The following is a 21,762-nucleotide window of genomic DNA, read 5'->3' on the forward strand; positions in this document are numbered from 1 at the left end:
GGTTCCAATTGCCAATAAAGGATTCTCAACAAAATATTAAAAATTAACATTTTATTTATGATTAAATTAATTTTTCCTATTACATTTGAGCCCCTAAAAATGGGAGGGACTGTATAAAATTATTGCAGTTTCCAAAATTTGTACTTGATATCTACTATGTTCGACCCCTTGAATTAAAGCTGAAAGTCAGTCTGCACTTCAAATTCATTTGGATTGTTTCATTTTATTTTTTTTCTGGTGGCATACAGAGCCAAAAATATGAAAATTGTGCCTGTGTCCAAATATATATATGGACCTAACTGTAGCTTCAAGTGGCACTTTGCAGTTAACTGAGCTTACATTATTCCTTCATGACTATTGCCGCTTGGCAATCCCATCATGCCCATTCATATTAAACCTGGCTCATTACAAAGAGAGAGACATTACCCTAAGGTCACTTTCACACTGAGACGTTTTACAGTTTTTTTTTTTTTGCGCTTTACAATAGTGCATGAAAAGCACCTGTAAACTGCCTCTTTTGCAGCGGTGCACTTGCAGGACAGGAAAAAAAAAAGTCCTCCAAGCAGTATCTTTGGGGTGGTGTGGGAGCAGTGAATACACTGCTCCTAAACCACCCCTGTCATTGAAATCAATGGGCAGCGCTGCCGAAGCCCTTGCAAAGCAATTTTGTGAGCGCTTTTAGCACTTTTTAGCTGCTGGCTGAAAAGCATCGCCAAAACAATGGTAGAGCGTAACTAAAGCTAGCGGCGCTTTACCGTCAAGTGGCCAGCGCTTCAGTGTGAAAGTGCCCATGAAACCAGTAAAAGTGAAAGAAACCATAATTTGCTCCAACATAATTGGAGGTTCAGCTGCAACATGCAAAATATGAAGACGGTAAAGATGCAATGTTCTATCCTGCTAAACTATACATAGTGGCTAACTGAGAGACTCAAATCTTTGAAACACGTAAGGCTGCCGCAAAATGAATGGAAAGAAATAAAAAAAAAATTGGAATATAAATTGTAAGTACCCTTTTTGTGTACAATAATCCTTATCTAAAAGATAGAATAAGCAGCGCTAAATATAATATAAATCCACAGATTTTGAATCCCAGTGAATTCAAAAATAATGAATACTATAGATCCACTCCAGTGAACATGAGTTACTAAATGTTACTACACTGTGCAAACCCTGCCCTGTGCATGAAAAAGGGAAAAGCGTATCCAGCCAAACACGAAAGTGTGAGGCATATACAGCGGGTGAGTGTGACCACATAAGGGGAGAGGAGTCACATCTAGAGCGGTGTGGTGGAGGAGTGTAGATGTAATCTGCTTTTTATTCAAGAGACACTGATTAACGTTTTTTTTTTTTCACTGTTTCTTCACTTTTTCATTATTTGGAATATGATCTGAAGATTGAACGTATGGACTATGATTTTACTGGGTTACATTATATTATGTTCTCAAGAAGTTTCACAGTGGTGATTGTAACATTTTTTTTAGGAAGTGGGCATTATCTGATAGAACTTGAAATAATTCACTTGATTCTCGTTCTCGGTTTATTTTCAGTGTTGAACAATATTTAGTCACATGGTGATTTGTTTCAATAGATTGTATGTATTTGCCATCACTATTCATCTGGTGACATGCACTATAAAATAATTTGTGTTAATTGATCTTGATACAAGTTTTTTTTTTTTTTATGCACAGGGCAGGGTTTGCACAGTGTAGTAACATTTAGTAATTCATGTTCACTGGAGTGGATATATAGTATTCATTATTTTTGAATTCACTGGTGTGGATTTATATTATATTTAGCGCTGCTTATTCTATCGTTTAGATAAGGATTATTGTACACATTTTGTTGTTATAAAGGGGCGGCTTAGTTTAAAGTTTTTGCTCAGTGCAGTGGTAATACACAGTAGATGGGGAAAGAGTGAGTGTATCTTTGTTTTACATAAGTACCATTTTTTGCCAGCTTATAAGATGACTTTTTATACTTAAAAACATCCCTCAAATATCAGAGGTTGTCTTATATGCGGGGTATAAATGTGTACCTTTGAGTTTGTTTGGGCCAAGCTGGCCCAAAACTAACATCCCTAATCTGTTAGCCCGCTGGATGTGTGGTAATACTGTATGTAGCTTTGGCTACATAAAGTATCCCGCGCTGAGCCAATCACGGCGAGTGATGTATTCTATTAACAAATACAAAGCCTGCTTGGATTGGCTTTGAGAGTCAGAGAGGCGTGGGCTGATGATGTTACAAAATCTGCCAATCCGAGCAGGCTTTGTATTCATTAATAGAATACATCGCTCGCCATGATTGGCTCAGCGCAGTATACTCTATGTAGCTGAAGCTACTGTACATACGGTATTACGGCACAACCAGCAGTCTGAAAGATTAGTGGGTGTAAAAATGGTTGGTAGACAGGACTCCATCATGGCTCCAGCAAGGAGAAGGAAATATGAAGCCAGTTTCAAGCTGAAAGTTGTTAATTTTGCCAAGGAACATAATAACTGTGCTGCTGCAAGACAATATGGAGTAACAGAAAAGATGGCCTGAGACTGGAAAGCAAATGAAGATGCATTAAAGAGTATGCCAAGTAAGTAAGTGCGTTAAGAAGAGGGACCTCACATTGGCCAGAACTCGAAAATTATGTAGCAAACATGGTGTATGAGTATTGTCAAAATGGTTATGTAGTGACACAAAACATGCGTATGTTTGCAATTTAGTGGGCCAAATCGAACCCAGATCACAGCAAAGAATTTAAAGGGGTTGTAAACCCTCATGTTTTTTCACTTGAATGCATCCCATGCATTCAGGTGAAAAAACACCTGGCAGTGACAGCCCATTATTTTACTTACCTGTGCCCTGGAATTTCCCACGGCGGAAACATGCTCTTCCTCTGCCCGGCGTTCTCGGCTCTTGATTGCATAGATCAGTGTTTCTCAACTCCAGTCCTCAAGGCGCCCCAACGTTTTCAGGCTTGCCATTATTTTGCACAGGTGATTTGATCAGTTTCACTGCTTTAGTAATTATCGCCGCCGTTCCTGCTGTTGGAAATCCTGAAAACATGACCTGTTGGGGCGCCTTGAAGACTGGAGTTGAGAAACACTGGCATAGATTGATAGCAGCACAGCTTCTCCTCGGGGGTTATACGATGCGGGGAGGAGCTACCAGCACCGCCGGGGGACCCCAGAAGAGGATGATCGGAGCCACTCTGTGCAAAACTAACTGCACAGTGGAGGTAAGTATGACATGTTTGTTATTTAAACAAAAAAAAAACTCTAAGCTTTACAATCACCACTGTATCCTGGTGTATTAGGTTCTTGGAAAGGAATAATCTGGTACTAAGGGAAAAGACCAAAATTGCACAAAAATTACCTGCAGATCTCGATGGCAAAGTAAGTCATTTCCATTGATATGTAATACAACAGTGCAAAAAACGCAGCTATGCATTAAGTCATATCGGAAATATGGATGAAACTCCCATGAATTTCAATATGGTTAGAAATAAGACTGTCAATTCAAAAGGTGCAAAAACCGTGTTAATTAAAACTGGACATGAGAAGTTCAGTTTTACAGTGGTACTGGCATGTACAGCTGATGGCACCAAACTAAGGCCAATGATTATTTTTAGAAGAAAAACAATGCCGAAAATCAAGCTCCCTTTCAGAGTTTTTGTATATGTGAATGAAAAAGGGTGGATGGATGAAGAAAGGGTAAAGTTATGGCTTGAAAATGTATGGAGTAGGCGACCAGGTGGACTTCATCAAGAATGTAGCCTACTGGTGTGGGATATGTTCAAGGCTCATTTAACTACCAGCACAAAGAAAAGGCTGGCAAGAAAAAAACATGTTGCAGTAATTCCTGCAGGATTGACATTGTTGGTACAGCCACTGGATGTGTGCCTAAACAAGCCATTTAAAGATCGCATTCGAGAACAGTGGAATGAGTGGATGGTTAGCGAAAAGTCATTCACAAAAGGAGGAAACATGCGTGCTCTACAGTTGGATGTTTTGTGTAACTTTGTCATAAAAGCCTGGAATGATATTGATGCAGAAACAGTAATCAAGTTTTTGGATGGTATGGAGGACGACTACTTGTGGCAAGATGAAGGGGAAGCCAAAGCTGAAGCCACACATCTTATTTGGAATTAGATCCATATGATGACTGTCTTACAAATGTATCACAAGATGTCATTGATGAACTTCTGATGTCAGAGGATGAACATGAGGATTTTGAAGGATTTTAAGTACTGGGACATCAACCATTTTAATTAAAATTATTTAAATTAAATCTGTAGTTTTTAAATGGCATTGCCTCGGAAAGGGGAGTAGTCTTATATGGCGCATATAGCCCAAAACCTATGGGTTTTAACTGGAAAATTAGGGTGCCATCTTATATGCCCAGTCACCTTATGCGCCGCCAAATACAGTAAATTTCACCTCCAGCAAATGCTAATATTGTTGGATGCTAGCTTTCCATTTTAATTTATCCTGCCTAGACAGGGTTCTGCTACTTATGCCTGTCACAGATTATACACATTACCGTTTCCACTGAATGTATACCTTCACTCTCTTGATATCTCCTGTAAGAGGTTGCCTTGTAAAACACTTCTGGAACACTGCACTTCTTCCCACATATGACTGGCAGTAGCAGACTCACAGAATCTTTATAGAGGCACTAGCGCCTACACTCTGGAACTATTCGTACTCTGAGTAATTCACTTCTGTACATTATATTAGTAGTATGGTCTATGATTAAGACCTTAGCTTCATTGTCTTAATATGTGCTGGACTTTGAGAAACCCTTAATAAGCATCAATCTGTTTTTATTTCTTTAAAGTATTGTGCTTCATCCATAGTGTGCCTGCAGGGGACTCATCTAAAGACACAATAAATACTCTCCACAGTTCTAAGTTTAAAACTTAGTACCATTAAGTTCACTTTAGCTATGCTAGAGGAGTCATTTATATTGGTGTCCTCATCAATAGGATTTTCTTACAGCCAAGTAAGGTAACCATGGTAGATTTGTATTTTTGCTGTGTACCCTAAATGGCTTGTGAATGGTGCTAACAAATATTTATATACCTCTGCCCTATTCGGGTAAGGTTTTGAAACAGTTCTAATGTGTTACATATTATCCAGGGATTCCAGTCCTTGCACTAGAATATTACAATAATGTCTTGAATACCCTAATAGATGGGTATAGTACAACAAGTACTCCCTCTCTAACCACAGTTATGCCCCTTTTCTAGGCTAGGGTCTTGGAACAATTGAAACAGGTTGATATAGGGAGGCTATAGCACCCAGGAATACAACAATTGTTGCTTTAGTACAACCTTTTCAGCCAGGGTGCCGTAGTACTTTGGGCTGCCTTCTGGGTTCTTCAGGGATGCCTTGGCAAAATGCCCAAACATTGCCAGCGAGTGGCTCAAGCCTGCCTTTCCATTACACAGTCACAGGTCTTATTGTGCAGCATTACAATCTTGGGCACCATGCAGGCCAGCCACTGGAATCTTAACCAGTGATAAGGAGTAAATCGTGTATCTTCACAACACCCTTGCTTATCCCTACCCTGCCCCTCTCCGTCAGCACTTAGGTCACATTAACAGAGGTAGAGAAACTGAGGGAGAAGAGAAACACTAGATTACTAGTCAGTACTAGTTTTCAAAGGTTGAGGAATAAATCACATGTAATGTTGCATGGTCCATGTGTGTGGATGCTGCTGCGATATGTAAAACTTTAGTTTTTTTACATTTTAGACAGAGGTGCCTTGATGAGAAAAAAGGTTGAGAAGCACTGTTCTAGTACATATTCATCCCTGCCTCACAAAGATTTAGCATTGAACACGATATGGGCAAATGGGATTCTCAGACCACTCTGTTAGTGCTTCATTTATCCTGCGATTCCCCAACAGGATGAGATCACTGGAAGGTGAAACTGTGATAGCGAAGTTTAATTTACAAGGGAAGATAAGATCGGGGCTTTGAGCTCTGAATTCTTCCAGTTTAATAAAGACATAGCAAATGATCTGGTGACCTGGGATGCTCTGAAAGCCTACCTGTGAGGTATTTTAATTAAAAAAAAAATCTCTGTTAACAAAGAATTTGGAGAGTGGGAACATTTATTCATGGAGAAATTGTGTTCTACTGGAGAAAATTATCTAGTTGACCCCTCCCCCACTCGTCAAAACACTCTCAGCAGATTTATAAAACTGTTGCTTTAGCAAAGGTAGAAAATAGTTAATATGTAATATAATGAGGAGGACCTTTATAGGCTATGATATGCTCCCAGCAGGATTCAACCTAAATTGCAGCTATTAGTGATAGTGGAGACAATATTGTACTCTGGATATTGCAGCCAGGTTTTAATCCCATCATGATCACTTCTATCATTTAGAGGTCTCTTAATCCCTATATGGTGATATGAAGGTTAAAATAAGTTTGCCCCAATATGGAATAATATGAACTACAAAAAACCGAACAAGTTCACAGGGTTTGATGGATGTATTACTCATGATTTTAGGTTTATATAACAATGTATTTAAAGCGGAGCTCCACCCTAAAGTGGGACTTCTGCTCATCTGACCCCCCCCCCCGGTGCCACAATTGGCACCTTTCACCTTAACCCGAAAGATGCCCACACTATTTGTAGCTGCTGGCTTTTAATCATTTTTTTTAAGGTGGAGCTCCACTTTAAAGCGTTTCTTATGATACAAGTTGAATTTCAGCTTCCCAAGTGAAATTTTTTTCTAGTACCTACAACTGTGATGTGTTCTGTGCTGTCAGACCCAAACTCAAAAAACATATTTTGACAGATATGCCCCTTATCATCTAGCTCATGAGGCACAACCTCATCTTTTATGTTACCAAAAAAGCGGGTAATATATTGCATTTCCAAAATTTGTGTTCAAAATTTACTTTAATGTATTTTTCACTGAAATTTTGCACTTGATAAACCATTCTGCTTCTATTGTGTGACAGAATAAATTGTAACTACCATTCTTCGGGGCCTCTTTTCATAAAATGTTATTGTGTTTGGAGGTGGGGATGGGGGGGGGGGGGCATTAACCCCCTCATGCCTAAGGGGAAAACAAACCTAAATGCCAATTTTTTTCTGGTCAAATTGGCCTTTTATTTGGTGGTAAATGGTAATGGATTACTCCTGATTTTTTAGCTTTTATTGTCAAAGGAAAGCTGGCCCAAAATAATTGAAAATAAAATATATTTTTTTAATTTAGCTGTATATTTCTTGCTACTACCATAATCTTTCACCAAAGAACAACCAAAATTAAACTCTCCTGTTCCTGAGAATCGCAGCGATACCCCATATGTATGTTGTTGTTTGTACCTATAGTACAGCGTAAAAACAATAGTGCACATTGTTTTTTGTTTTTTTAATCCTACCTAAAACACGCTGCCACTAATTTACACTGATACTAATTAAAAAAAAAAAAATACTGACCCAAACACTAACCCTGGCACTGACCTAGATAAAACCTTGATCTAGGTATTTTTTTTTTTTTATTATTGTTAATTTATTTCTGTCCTCCATGCACATAGAGAGAAAACATGGGACCGGGCTTCACAGTGACTGATCACTGTGACAGCCAATTAGAGGCTATTACAGTGATCAGGTGACCTTGAATTATTAGTATGAGGCCTGGGGCTCCCACTGAGAGCCCAGTCTCTGTGCTGGCAGCGCTCTATGTGGCATGCTCACAGTACAAAGGGAGATATGCAATTACAGTATGTGGCCCCACGGAAAAAAAGCCCAGTCCAGTGGGGCTGCATATTTGCGTATGTTCGGCATGAAGGGGTTAAGCAATATTTATCAAGCATGTGCAAAAAAGCGCAAAGCAGCTCTGACAGCGAGAGGATTAAAGAAATGATGCATTTTTAATGTTTCACGTTGAGCGTTCCAAAAATCGCAAGCTCGTCGCCAAACTGAATTTTTGCTTTTTTGTTCATTAATGCATGTTCACCAAACCTGCCTGGAACTGAAAATGATGTTTGGCTTATCACTAATTACTACGACACCCTTTTCTGTAAATTAGTCCATAAATATTTTAATGTTATGTGGAACACTATTTATTTGATCCAATTTATAGTGTGGAAAAGAGAAATGATAAGTTGCATTTTGGTTCATTGTTTTTATATGTTGTTGTAAAATAAAAAACGAATAAAAAAAAAAATCTGATTCAAAAAAGCATGTTCATAAGATGCATAGCAGGGGGTGGGCACAGATAACTAGGGTCTGATATACAATGCCTTGCGAAAGTATTCGGCCCCCTTGAACTTTTCAAACTTTTGCCACATTTCAGGCTTCAAACATAAAGATATAAAATTTTTATTTTTTGTGAAGAATCACCAACAAATGGGACACAATTGTGAAGTGGAACGAAATCTATTGGATATTTTAAACTTTTTTAGCAAATAAAAAACTGAAAAGTGGTGCGTGCAAAATTATTCGGCCCCTTTACTTTCAGTGCAGCAAACTCACTCCAGAAGTTCAGCGAGGATCTCTGAATGATCCAATGTTGTCCTAAATGACTGATGGTGATAAATAGAATCCACTTGTGTGTAATCAAGTTTCTGTATAAATGCACCTGCTCTGTGATAGTCACAGGGTTCTGTTGAAAGCGCAGAGAGAGCATCACGAAGACCAAGGAACACACCAGGCAGGTCCATAATACTGTTGTGGAGAAGTTTAAAGCCGGATTTGGATACAAAAAGATTTCCCAAGCTTTAAACATCCCAAGGAGCACTGTGCAAGCGATCATTTTGAAATGGAAGGAGTATCAGACCACTGCAAATCTACCAAGATCTGGCCGTCCCTCTAAACTTTCAGCTCAGACAAGGAGAAGACTGATCAGAGATGCAGCCAAGAGGCCAATGATCACCCTGGATGAACTGCAGAGAACTACAGCTGAGGTGGGAGAGTCTGTCCATAGGACAACAATCAGTCGTACACTGCACAAATCTGGCCTTTATGGAAGAGTGCCAAGAATAAAGCCATTTCTCAAAGATATTCATAAAAAGTCTTGTCTAAAGTTTGCCACAAGCCACCTGGGAGACACACCAAACATGTGGAAGAAGGTGCTCTGGTCAGATGAAACCAAAATCGAACTTTTTGCCCACAATGCAAAACGATGTTTGGCGTAAAAGCAATACAGCTCATCACCCTCAACACACCATCCCCACTGTCAAAAATGGTGGTGGCAGCATCATGGTTTGGGCCTGCTTTTCTTCAGCAGGGACAGGGAAGATGGTTAAAATTGAGGGGAAGATGGATGCAGCCAAATACAGGACCATTCTGGATGAAAACCTGTTGGAGTCTGCAAAAGACCTGAAACTGGGATGGAGATTTATCTTCCAACAAGACAATGATCCCAAACATACAGCAAAATCTACAAAGGAATGGTTCACAAATAAACGTATCCAGGTGTTAGAATGGCCAAGTCAAAGTCCAGACCTGAATCCAACCGAGAATCTGTGGAAAGAGCTGAAAACTGCTGTTCACAAACGCTCTCCATCCAACCTCACTGAGCTCGAGCTGTTTTGCAAGGAAGAATGGGCAAGAATTTCAGTCTCTCGATGTGCAAAACTGATAGAGACATACCCCAAGCGACTTGCAGCTGTAATCGCAGCAAAAGGTGGCTCTACAAAGTATTAACGCAAGGGGGCCGAATAATTTTGCACGCCCCACTTTTAATTTTTTTATTAGTTAAAAAAGTTAGATTAGATTTCGTTCCACTTCACAATTGTTAGTGATTCTTCACAAAAAATAAAAATTTTATATCTTTATGTTTGAAGCCTGAAATGTGGCAAAAGGTTGAAAGTTCAAGGGGGCCGAATACTTTCGCAAGGCACTGTATTTAACAGCAGTGTTGCATACATTACACATTGCATGTTTCAGGTAATATTGTCAGATATTAGTGTGTGATGATACTCTGTGATTTTTAAAGAGTGTAATAGCTGTGCTGCCATGTTTTTCTATAGAATGAATAAATGTAATTAGGGAGAACAGAAGTGCGGGAATGTCTTTGAAATCCACACTTCAGTTACTATAATGAATCTCAAGATTAATTCAATTATACCCATAGTGAAAACAACAGCAGAGTATTTAATGAAAAACCGACCTGGGATTTATTGAAAAAAGAGCCATCACAAGACAAGGAAAACAGACATCACTGGAAATGTTTTTTAAAACAGTTTATTAACTGCAAACTATAGTACAACAGCTTATAGCATTGATATTTTATATCATTACTTTATTATCTGAGTGAAAATTTAAGCATTTGCATACATTGTGTGTTTTTTAATTATTTTTTCAATGTTTTTTGCCTATTCTAAGCAGGTATCTAAACAAGGGAAAAAAAGTATAATTTTTAATTTCGGCCAAGTGTTGTTGTAAAGGCACTGTACACTTTCAGATGTTTTTGCTTTAATGACTTATTAGTGTAGTTACATTCCCTGTGCTGTTTGTTTGCCTTACCTTGTAATAATGGACTCGCATGTCATGGCTGCAGTTTGTAGTGTCATGGCCGATCAATTCACCAGAAGGATAGGCACCTTTTTTCCGGGTCACAAGGTGTTCACCATTTATTCTATGTTGCATCACAAATATGGGAGTGCTAATGTGCTAAAAATGCATCTCTTCCAGCATGGTGATCTCCGTTAATTGCTCTGCCCGTGTCAGATCTAATTACTGTGTAGTTCTCACCAACAAAGCGCTAGACTAAGAGACCCAGGGATTGTGGGATGTGTAGTTTCTTCCCAGGATGTTCAGATTTTACACTACAGAGGTCTTGTTTGAACCCATACAGAAACTTCTGAAATGGGAATGTTAAGATTTACTCTACTATACGCTTTGCATACAAGGCAACAAATGATACCATGAGTCTACAAGATCAGGGCATATCTTATTCAGGTGAAAAATGCGATGTGCAGGTAGAAATATTTATAATGCCTTTTAACTTTGTTGTGCTTGAATATTACTGAGTTCCATACAATAATACCCAAGATGGCATAATTTCCTCTGTATTTTCAGATCTTTTTGATGAGCAATTGGACATGTTTCCATTATAGTTTAGCTTGTAACACCCTATCTTTTCTAAAACAAGGTTGAGCTTCTGAAGCATTTTCCTGAAGATGCAAAGACAGACCAAGGCCTCACAAGAGAGTTTCAGATTCTCCGGTAAATATAACATTAATTTTGATTTTCAAATTACTTACGTTTTGTATTTGGATGAGGTAACTATCGGGGAAGTGGACAATGGGTGTGCTACACAAGCCCAGAAAATGTTAATCAGATTACACGGGGCTTCTGTAGCACGCCCTGTCCTCCTTCCCTGCATTTGCTGGAAAGTCTCTTCCTTCAGCCTGGAGTTGCTGTGTAAGAGCTCATGCACATGGGCATTTGCAGGGCAGGTGTCCTCTAGTGTAAAATTTCTGGAGCTTTCCCATGCCTGGGGAGCTACACATGGTGTGTATGGCATAGTTCTCAAATTTAGGACAGGTACTGTCCACTGAGGAAGTCTGTATGCCAGCTGTCTATGCCTGGGGTGGACAAGGCAGGAACATAAAATCCTGCCCAGGACAGGATCCAGTCTACTGCTTTTACATGTGCATATTTATTTATCCTCTTTTTTTCGTCAGCATTTCAATTAAAAGTATAATGGCTTGGGGTCAATTACTGGTATGTAAAAATAGGATTTTTGTACTAACCGTAAAATCCCTTTCTCTGAAGTTCATTGACGGACACAGCATCTTCATCTTGACCTTAGGGTTATATCGCCCCTTTAGGAAAAGACCAGGCAGAACATGTTAAAAACCACATAACTGAACAGTACTGCCCAGGGGGGCGGTCCTACTGGCTATAACCCCTCACACTACATCCAGAAGCTCAGTTCGTCAAAAGCAGTACAAACATAAATAGGAGGGGTGGGTGCTGTGTCCTTCAATGAATTTCAGAGAAAAGGATTTTACAGTGAGTACAAAAATCCTTTTATCTCTTTCGTTCATTGACGGGCAGAGCATCTTCATCTTGACCTTAGAGACATCCCCAAGCAGTGTCAAAAAAACAAGGGGTGGGAACAGCAAGAAAATAACTCCACCCATAACAACCAGAGCTCATTAACGGAGGAGTTGCAACCTTAAACAGCTACCTGAAAAACCTTGCGGCCAAAGCAAGCATCCGAAGATGCGCTCACATCAACCTTGTAAAATTTTGTGAAAGCGTGAACAGACAACCAGGTCGTGGCCTTACACACCTGAGATAGACGCTTGATTTCGGAAAGCCCAAGAGGCACCAATTTCCCTGGTAGAATGTTCCGGGACAGGAAAGGGAGGCACCTACCCCCTTATTGCATAAGCCTGAACCACAATCTGTCTGATCCACCGAGAAACCATCGGGCCCTTCTTCGGACCAGCTACTGATACAAACAGCGAGTCCGACCTCCGAAAAGGTACCGTAGCAGACAGATACACCCGCAGAGCCCGGACCACATCCAAGGAATGCAAAGCAACCTCTTTTGGGTGTGTGACAGCCAAGGACATAAGGACGGAAGCACAATGTCCTCATTTAGATGAAAAGCAGAAACAACCTTTGGAACAAACTAAGTCTGCGGGCGCAGCACTGCCTTATCCTTGTGGAGGACCAATTAGGGAGAGTTGCATGACAGGCCGCCAACTCAGAAACCCTCCTGGCAGATGTAATAGTCACTAGAAAGAATACATTCTGAGTGAGTGTCAATAAGGGGATCTCCCTAATGTTTTCAAATAGTTGTTTCTGAAGCACCGAGACCACCGGATTCAAATCCCACGGAGGCAGCGGTGGTCGAACCGGAAGGGCCACATGTCGAACCCCCTGAACAAACATACTCACCACTGAATGAGTCGCCAAGGGTCACTGAAAAAAGACAGCCAAAGCTGATATTTGCCTCTTAATGGTGCTTAAGGCAAGTTTCTGATCCACTTGCTGCAAAAACAGCAGGATCCTGGAAACTGAGTATGTGTGCGGAGGCCACCCCATTTTCTCACACATGAAGATGTAGGCCTTCCACATTTGATTTGAAATCTTTCCAAGAAGGTGACTCCAAAGACATGCAGGTAGGTTAATTGGCTTCTGTCCCAAATTGGCCCTAGTATATGAATGGGGACCTTGGATTGTGGGCTCCTTGAGGGTAGGGACCAATGCAAGTATGCAATTTACAGGGATAGGGACAATTGTAGACACTCACTCAGGTTGAACTGGATGGACTGGTGTCTTTATTCAACCTTACTAACTATGTAACTATGTGACTTCGGTGCCCTCAGCATAGTGGAGATTACCGAATCCGACAGACCTTGGTCCCTTAGCACCTGGCTCTCAACAGCCATGCCGTTAAAGCCAGTGACAGTAAAGCAGGATGAAGTATTGGTGCGACACCATTCGCCACCATCGCTTAGCTAAGGTCCGCTCACGCTCGATGGCCGGGCTGGGGAGACTACCAGGACCTATATTATTCAGCCTGTCACCCAGCCTGGCTGTTGATTGTAGATCACAGGACTCAAAAATGCAGAAAAAAAAATAAAAATAATCCAGGACCAATGGTCCTCCCGGGAGCCAGGTCCTTCTCCTACACTAGGCAGAAAGAAACTGAGCTGCTGGATGCAGTGTGAGGGCTTATAGCCAGTAGGACCGCCCCCTGGGCAGTATTGTGCAGTTTTGCTGTTTTTAACATGTTCTGCCTAGTCCTCTCCTAAAGGGGGCGATATAACCCTAAGGTCAAGATGAAGATGCTGTGTCCGTCAATGAACAAAGGAGAAATAATTTTTTGAAAGTTTGAAAACTGATATTTAGATTTAGGTAAAACTAGTTGTAGTTTTAGGAAACGGTAATATTAGAGGATATTTTAAGTGGTCATATTTCTCTATATAAAAAAAAAAACAGTACAGAGTGTTTATGGCATCACATATTGATTGCTTTCATTTTTTTGGATTCAGTTCAGCTTGTAAACGGTCAATATTTCTGTTTCAGATTAGCCAATAAACGCTTAGAAGATGAAAAATCCCAGCTGATTCACCAACTGGAAATACATAAACAGAAAACTGGTATATCAGGTACATAGAATTTGTTATATAAAGTAATTGCAGCAAGTAAATGATGCTTTTAACTATATTTTCCTTTTATGAATAAGGTATGTTTAAAAGCCATAGGCAACAGAGACAGTTTTCCATAAAATGGGCTGGGAATAGTAATAGTGTTCAGCCTTCACTCCTAGCCCTAGCAGTAACAAATACCTATCTCTTTGAATTTAGTTCAGGGTTCTACAACTTTTTTTTTTAAAAGGGTGAGACTGTCACCAGTATATTAAGAAGATTCCAAAAGGTCAGTGAAAGTAAAATATATTCCAGCACTGGTTCTTAGTGACAGTAGGAATAGTATACCATGACATATACCATGTGACCCCGCCCCATTGTCACTATATAAGTGGCAGCAGAGCGCGTCCCTGGCATTCCGGCCGGAGAGCTCGTCGAGTCAACATCTCCAGGAGAAGAAGAAGAACAAGAAGAAGAACAAGAACGGAAGGCGGCGGCGGCGGCGACGACGACATCGGCGACAGAAGACCGGGCCACCGCCTGTAAAAGAGCTACAAGAAGGCGCGGTGGCCCGGCAGAAGAACCGAAGGCGGCGACAGAAGAACGGAAGACGGCGACAGAAGACCGGGCCACCGGACCAGGCGCGGTGGCCCGGCAGAAGAACCGAAGAGGGGGACAAGACCCCCGAAGTCGGGAGAAGAGGCCGGCGGCGGGGAGGAAGAAAGCCGGACTCCTCCGCTAGCAAAAGAGCTACACACACATAGCGGAGGAGTCCGGCGAGAAGACCCCCGAAGACGGAAGACCCCCGGCTGTGCAATAAAATATTTTTTTCCCCTGTGTTGTGTTTTTATTTGTACTTTATTTCACAGGTGAATGGGTAGGGGTACATTGTACCCCATACTCATTCACATAGGGTGGGGGGCCGGTATCCGGGGGCCCCCTTCTTAAAGGGGGCTCCCGGATTCCGATAAGCCCCCCGCCCGCAGACCCCGACAACCAACGGCCAGGGTTGTCGGGAAGAGGCCCTTGTCCTCATCAACATGGGGACAAGGTGCTTTGGGGTGGGGGGGCCGCGCGGCCCCCCCTTCCCCAAGGCACCCCCCCATGTTGAGGGCACGCGGCCTGGTACGGCTCAGGAGGGGGGGCGCGCTCGCTCGCCCCCCCTTTCCTGGCCGGCCGGGTAGCGTGCTCGGACAAGGGTCTGGTGTGGACTTGGGGGGAACCCCCACGCCGATTTTTTTCGGCGTTGGGGTTCCCCTTTAAGCCCATTCCAGGCGGCGGAGCCCGCGACGTCTCCTTCGCGGGCCCCGCCTACCTGTACACGCGCTCGAAATGGGCGGACTTGCCTCCGCCTTACGTGGGCGAGTCCGTTCATTTCAAAAGTTGAGCGAACTGTTTGCCCAACCTTGTTCGTCAAACAGTCCACTCGTGTGTGGGCAAGTCCGCTCATGCAAATTTTGAGCGGACTGTTTGCCCAAACTGTTTGACGAACAAGGTTGGGCAAACAGTCCGCCCGTGTGTACGCGGCCTTAGTCTTCTCTGTTCTGACCACTGTCCTCAGTCTGATTGCCTTCCTCTGCATCACACACCTCTTCCTACCTATCTGGAGAGTTCTCAGACACCATATCTGACCTTATGGGCAGAAGCTTGGTTTTATTGGAGGCCATAGATGACAGGGGGTCCCAATCAAACCCCTTTAGTCTCTAGTCCTGAGTCAGTCTCTGTCCTTACTTTTGTGGCTGCCACACTGCCTGAAGAGGAGGTAGACAAGGAAGATTTCCCCCCTTGGCTTCTGAGGAATGAGATCAGGATGAGATGCCTTCTGCTGATATCTCACCAAAAAATACAAAGTATCACTGGAGCCTTTAATAAAGAATATATTGTGACACAAACAACTAAATATTATAAATGATGCACAGAGATAATAAATAGTTGTGAACAAAGAATAAACACCAGTGTTTTAAGTGTGAAAATCGTGTCAGTTCATCATAAGCAGTCCCAAACATATTTTTTACATGTATACAACAAGTGCCCTGGTCCTCAACACCACTCCCCAGAGGCTAGAGCTCTCCGAACATAAATAAAAAACATATCCAGTCACCTCTAAAATAAATATGTTAGAGAAGCCACTAGCAATGACAGTTGATATACAAATAACTTCTGTGTAAATATACAGTAATAATGGCAGTGCTTTAATCAATACGAAATTGTGATACAGTTATAGTCCCACTTTATATATAATGGTCCAAAAGTGCAAGTGAATAATCCACATCTGTCACCACAGAACAATATCAAAACCATGTGAATTTCTTTCCACCGAATGGATGAAATGCGCAACCACTGCAAGGATGTGCTGCCAGATGTTGAGCAGCAAACGGGCATTTACATCAAGCGTATGTGGGCATCAATCACCGTTTCCACAGGACTGGTTGCCTCCACATTTCTCCGCTTCTGGGGACATCACTCCTCACTTTTACTCATAAAACACCACACACCATGAATAAAATGACCATTGGGTGTAGCATTTATTGTATGTCTTCACGAGTACCATATAAAATAATTCAATCTAAATGTATCCCACAACTTGGTTTCAAAGTAATAAACAATGCTCCTAAAACTTACACGGTGTGACATTACGCTCGTAGCTCTGCCCAACAAGTTTCAGGTAAATAAGATCTGAGGGAAAGCTCAGCTGGTTTTATAATCCAATCGTGTGCAAGCAAAAATGCTGTTTTTTTATTTTACTTGCATGTACCCCTCTCATCTACAATCACTGCACTTTCAAGTGCACTTGTAGTGCAAAGTGGATTTGCCTTTAGTAAATAAACCCCACTGGTCTCTAGGTATCGGTAGTAAAATTTCTCCAGACCCTCATTATTTGGCGCCCCCCCCCCCCCATACGGCTTTATTGATATTCCAGGTTTATGTTGTTGTTATTGGTATTTAGTTCCAGCAAACACTTGTGTTCTTTGTTCACAACTATTTATTATCTCTGCGCCTCATTTATAATATTTAGTAGCTTAGCAGATATGTTTCACCAGATATTCTGGATGAGCATAATTTCTGTTCACATGTAAAGAATGATATGGCTCAAACGCTGGTCAACAGAACTCCAGGATAAGAAGCATCTCAAGAGGATGCTTTGAGAGAGTGTGTATATTTGATACATACTAAATAAATAAATCACTTGGTAATAAGAGTATTCTCCTCCCACAGAAAAATGCTTTCACTCCTGCGACTAGGAAATGTTCAGGCCTCAAGCTTCAAGTCAAAAACATGGAGTACATTTTCGTTGATGGATGTGAACCTCTAGACCAACCTAGTCTGGCTATTAGCCCTCTTTCAAATTAAGATATGCCCCCACTTGCCACAGTATATCTGCCTTTTTGGGCATCTGGTCCCAAGAAATCTCTAACATTTGAGTACAGTGAGTCATTATCATAGGGCTACAAACTAGAGTTTTGGACTCTGCCTCCTGCTCTTGAATTTGCCATCTTCACATTGCTATTCAACAGTTTGCTCGGTTTCAGACAGGGAACAGTTTGAGAGTTCCTCCAATGTTTCCTAGGCAAACAAAGGCACTCAGCCAGTCCTGGGTCTGAAAACGCTCAACTTCCTTTTCAAAAGTTCCACATGCAGTCAAGCAGATTGGTCACTACCTCCCTTCTATAGGGGGTCTGTGTGAACATTGGTGCCTACTTACACATCCTCACCTTTCCTCCTAATCAATGCTATCTGTATTTTACTGTGGGCATGCCAGGTTACCAATTTGTCACTCTTCCACTTGGCCTGTCCACGGCACCCTGGGTCTTTACCAACATGCTTGCTTCAGTCCTGGCTCTGCTCATGTGCTCAGAGTCAGCCTTCAATTCATAATTGCATGAGTTTCTTTGGGCCTGATGTTAGCCTCCTTTTCGGCAGTACCAGACGCCTAGCCAGTTTCACTATAGACCAAGGTGTCTCAACTAGGGCTCCTCCAGAGTTTGCTAAGGGTTCCTTGCAATATCTGCCTTCCAAAAAAGTTCCCACTGACACACTTGATCTTTTTAGCGATCTGTAAGGATGTAATTTTTGTAATTTTTCACAATGACCACAAGTATAAAGAGAGTTCTTCCCAATGACCACAAGTGTAAGGAGTGTTCTTCCCAATGACCATCACACCAACATATGAGTTGTAGATAGTCATTTTTTAACAGAGGTTGTCTGAGACCAGAAAGTTATTATAAGGGTTCCTCTGTGATTCCGACTTGCTAGCCCCAGGGATAGCGGATCTTCACTGAATGAAGGGAGCAAAGAAATTATCCCAGCTCGCTGAAGGCTCATACCCACTTGAAGACCAGGCATTTTTTTCTGGCACTTTTTGTTTACATGTAACAATCAGTATTTTTTGCTAGAAAATTTGATAGAACCCCCAAACATTATATATATATATATATATATATATATATATATATATATATAATTTATTTTTATTTTTAAATCAGAGGCCCTAGAGAATAAATTGGCTCTAAAAAAAAAACTGTACCGGGATGATAGCTGCAGCCATTATACTGGTACAACCACTTGAAACCCAGTGATGTACTAGGTATGTGACTGGTTGGCAAGTGGATACCAGGGACTACCTGGTATGATCCAGAGTCAGACCCATTGGCCTGCTTGGAGCCTAGACCAGTGATGGTGAACCTTGGCACCCCAGATGTTTTGGAACTACATTTCCCATGATGCTCAATCACACTGCAGAGTGCATGAGCATCATGGGAAATGTAGTTCCAAAACATCTGGGGTGCCAAGGTTTGCCATCACTGGCCTAGACCATTGACAACAAAGATGGAGACTGAACTAAGCAGACTAACCAAGGATCCACCTGGGTTCACAATCTGCTTCCTGAAGTGGGGTTGCACCTTCATGCAGAAGGCTTAGTTGGTCTCTTACTTTGAGCCCTATGGGCTTTCTGGGACTCTGAGGGGCTGGGGGTGGGCACCTACTGCAAACATAGATAAAGGAGAAGGGTTGTTTTTTTTTTTCAACCTCTCCCTAGACCTCCTGCGTTAAGGCAGGATTACGCTCTGGCATTCCCTAATCACAATATCCAGTATAGGACAAAGAAAATAATATCACTCAAAGATTAAGCAGGTCACATGTTCTATAAAATGTAGCATTAGCTTCCTAGCATTGAAACTGAGGTGCTCTGTATGGACTTTCAGAGCTATGTGGGACACTTGTACCAAGCCAACACAAAAGAAGCAAAGATTCCTGCTGTTTGTTCCACACAATTAATCAGAGGTCTACCCAGCACTGGAGAGATGCTTTTTAAGAGAGATCCTTTCTTTCTGCTACAGTTTGACAGATTACTGCCAACACAGGCAAAGTGCCAGCTCACATTGGGATTTAAAGACAGATTCCAGCTTCCAGTCTGTAGGTGAGCAGTAGGAACAGCAGCAGGATGGCTACTTTATGCCGATCGGAAGGAAAATGAATGACCGTAAACACTCAGTACCTCAAAGTTAACCTTTTCTGTGGTAAAACCCACGATGGCAGCAAATTTGAAAGGCGTCCAGGGATGAAAGCGCAGTTAATACCTGAGGAGTTAATACCTGAGGAGAACATAATGTTAGATGCCTGCTTTATGTTGACCATAACCTAAGAATTACAGTAGATTGTAATAGGTAGGCTCTGCATGTGTTAAGGAATAGTAGAGAGAGAGGGAGGTGCCAGTGTATGTGTGTGTATTTGTTAAGAAATCAGACCTTTTTAACCCAGACACTCAGCATGTATTCTCTAAAAATAGTGTTAAAAAGTCAGATTACTATGTAATCCTTATTGCTGGGGCCATTGCCAGGGGATCTGGTACACTAAGACGACAGGCTCTATTCAACATTTAATGGTAAATCCATCTAAAGGAAATACTGGATTTCATCTGGATGTGAAGTATTAAAACAGGCATTATTTTTCCCATCTGCTTTCTCTATTGTATATTACACTAGACATGAGTGACTGGATGTAACTGCTCTACCATGCTGTTCTCTAGGGTCTAATGAGGTACTTGAACGAGAGAGAATACACAACCTGATGGCAGAAGTAGTGGATCTGCAAACACACATAAAGACTTCAGATTTGGAGAAACAGCACTTGAAGGTAAAACAAAGCACTTGCATGATAGAAAGGAAGAAAATAAAGAGAGTTTAATCTAAATCTTAAAATAGCTACAAGTATTGAAATTCCAGATATACAGACAAGATTATCCTTACCGTACTGATCCTCAGATGTATTCAGTTATTGTTATTATACAGGATTTATATAGCACCAACAGTTTACGCAGTGCTTTACAATAAAAATGGGGACAGTACAATTAAAATACAGTTCAATACAGAAGGAATAGGAGGATCCTCCTCATGGAGCTTACATTGGTAGGGGTAATTTACATGATGAACAACCATTTCAGCCTACCCTCATTGGTACAGGTAAATTGGTGGGTTAAGTTCTGTTTTAAGGGCCGGTTCACATCTGAAATCGCAGAGGAATGCGCTGTTCGTTCCCGAGCGATTCATACCGCTTGCAAAACGCACATTTGCAATCTGCAGCAGGTGTCAATAAAAAGTTAATAACACCCCAAATGCAGGTTGCAAATGTAGTGTGTTTTTCCCCCGCACTGTATTTTTCTACCATGCAAATCAATTGCTTTTTAAAAAGCAGTGCATGCACTACTTTTGATACGGTGCAATGTCAGCCCATTCAAAATGAATAGGCTGAAATTGCACAGAAACGGAAGTAAATCACACAGATGCAGGCATGGTGTGACCCAGCCCTTATGGCAGCAAAGGCCTTCTTAGCAGCTACAGCAAGTGGTTTAGTTTAAACTAACAAAGAAAGCCCCTTAGCAAAGTGGCAGTGCGTGCTAGTTCACAGGAGTGTTGGAGTGCCATTCAGAATTAATAGCACCATGTTTCATCAATGCATTTAATGTGCTTTGGCATGCGATACCCTAGATGGTGCGAACAGGCCCTTAAAGGATTAATGTTTTTTTTTTTTTTTTTCATCTACAGTGCCTTGAAACATATTCATACCCCTTTTCCACATTTTGTCATGTTACATTCAAAAACGTAAATGTATTTTATTGGGATTTTATGCGATAGACCAACACAAAGTGGCACAAAATTGTGAAGTGAACGGAAAATGATAAATGGTTTAATATTTTTTACAAATAAACATCTGAAAAGTGTGGCGTGCATTTGTATTCAGCCCCCCCAAGTCAATACTTTGTAGAACCACCTTTCACTGCAATTACAGCTGCAAGTCTTTTTGGGGATGTCTCTAACAGCTTTGCACACCTAGAGAGTGACAATTTTACCCATTCTTCTTTGCAAAATATTGCTAAGGATTTAAGTGCAGCTTTAAGTAACTAGTAACGTGTAATACAAACATATGAGTGACAGTGCACAATTTAAATTATACAAGATAAGTAAATATTCAGACTTCAGTTCAGTTTAACCACTTGAGATCCGCGCTATAGTCAATTGACGGCTACAGCGCGGATCTCCTTTTCCGGGACTTCGTCTATTGACGTAGTCCCGTGCACGAGCGGCGCGCTCTGTGATCGGCGCGCTCTGTGATCGGCGAGTCTACGAGACTCGCCTGATCACCGATCCGTGCAAGGGGTCGATCCCGACCCCTTATCATGTGATCAGCTGTCAGCC

The 21,762-nt window shown here is 41.5% G+C and overlaps 1 protein-coding gene across 1 annotated transcript in view; it reads left to right on the top strand.

The window, feature by feature from the left end:
* Positions 1-21,762, top strand: part of CEP290 (centrosomal protein 290) — a 338,046-nt gene that overhangs the window by 312,089 nt on the left and 4,195 nt on the right. The window contains exons 50-52 of the mRNA XM_077471382.1: positions 11,110-11,183; positions 14,007-14,089; positions 20,097-20,203. Of these exons, the coding sequence (XP_077327508.1) occupies positions 11,110-11,183; positions 14,007-14,089; positions 20,097-20,203 (264 nt within the window). The remainder of the gene's footprint in view (positions 1-11,109; positions 11,184-14,006; positions 14,090-20,096; positions 20,204-21,762) is intronic.

This window comes from Lithobates pipiens, unplaced genomic scaffold, assembly GCF_037356315.1.
Source record: "Lithobates pipiens isolate NorthernLeopardFrog02 unplaced genomic scaffold, aLitPip1_a1.2 Scaffold_8, whole genome shotgun sequence".
Classification (NCBI taxonomy): Eukaryota; Metazoa; Chordata; class Amphibia; order Anura; family Ranidae; genus Lithobates; species Lithobates pipiens.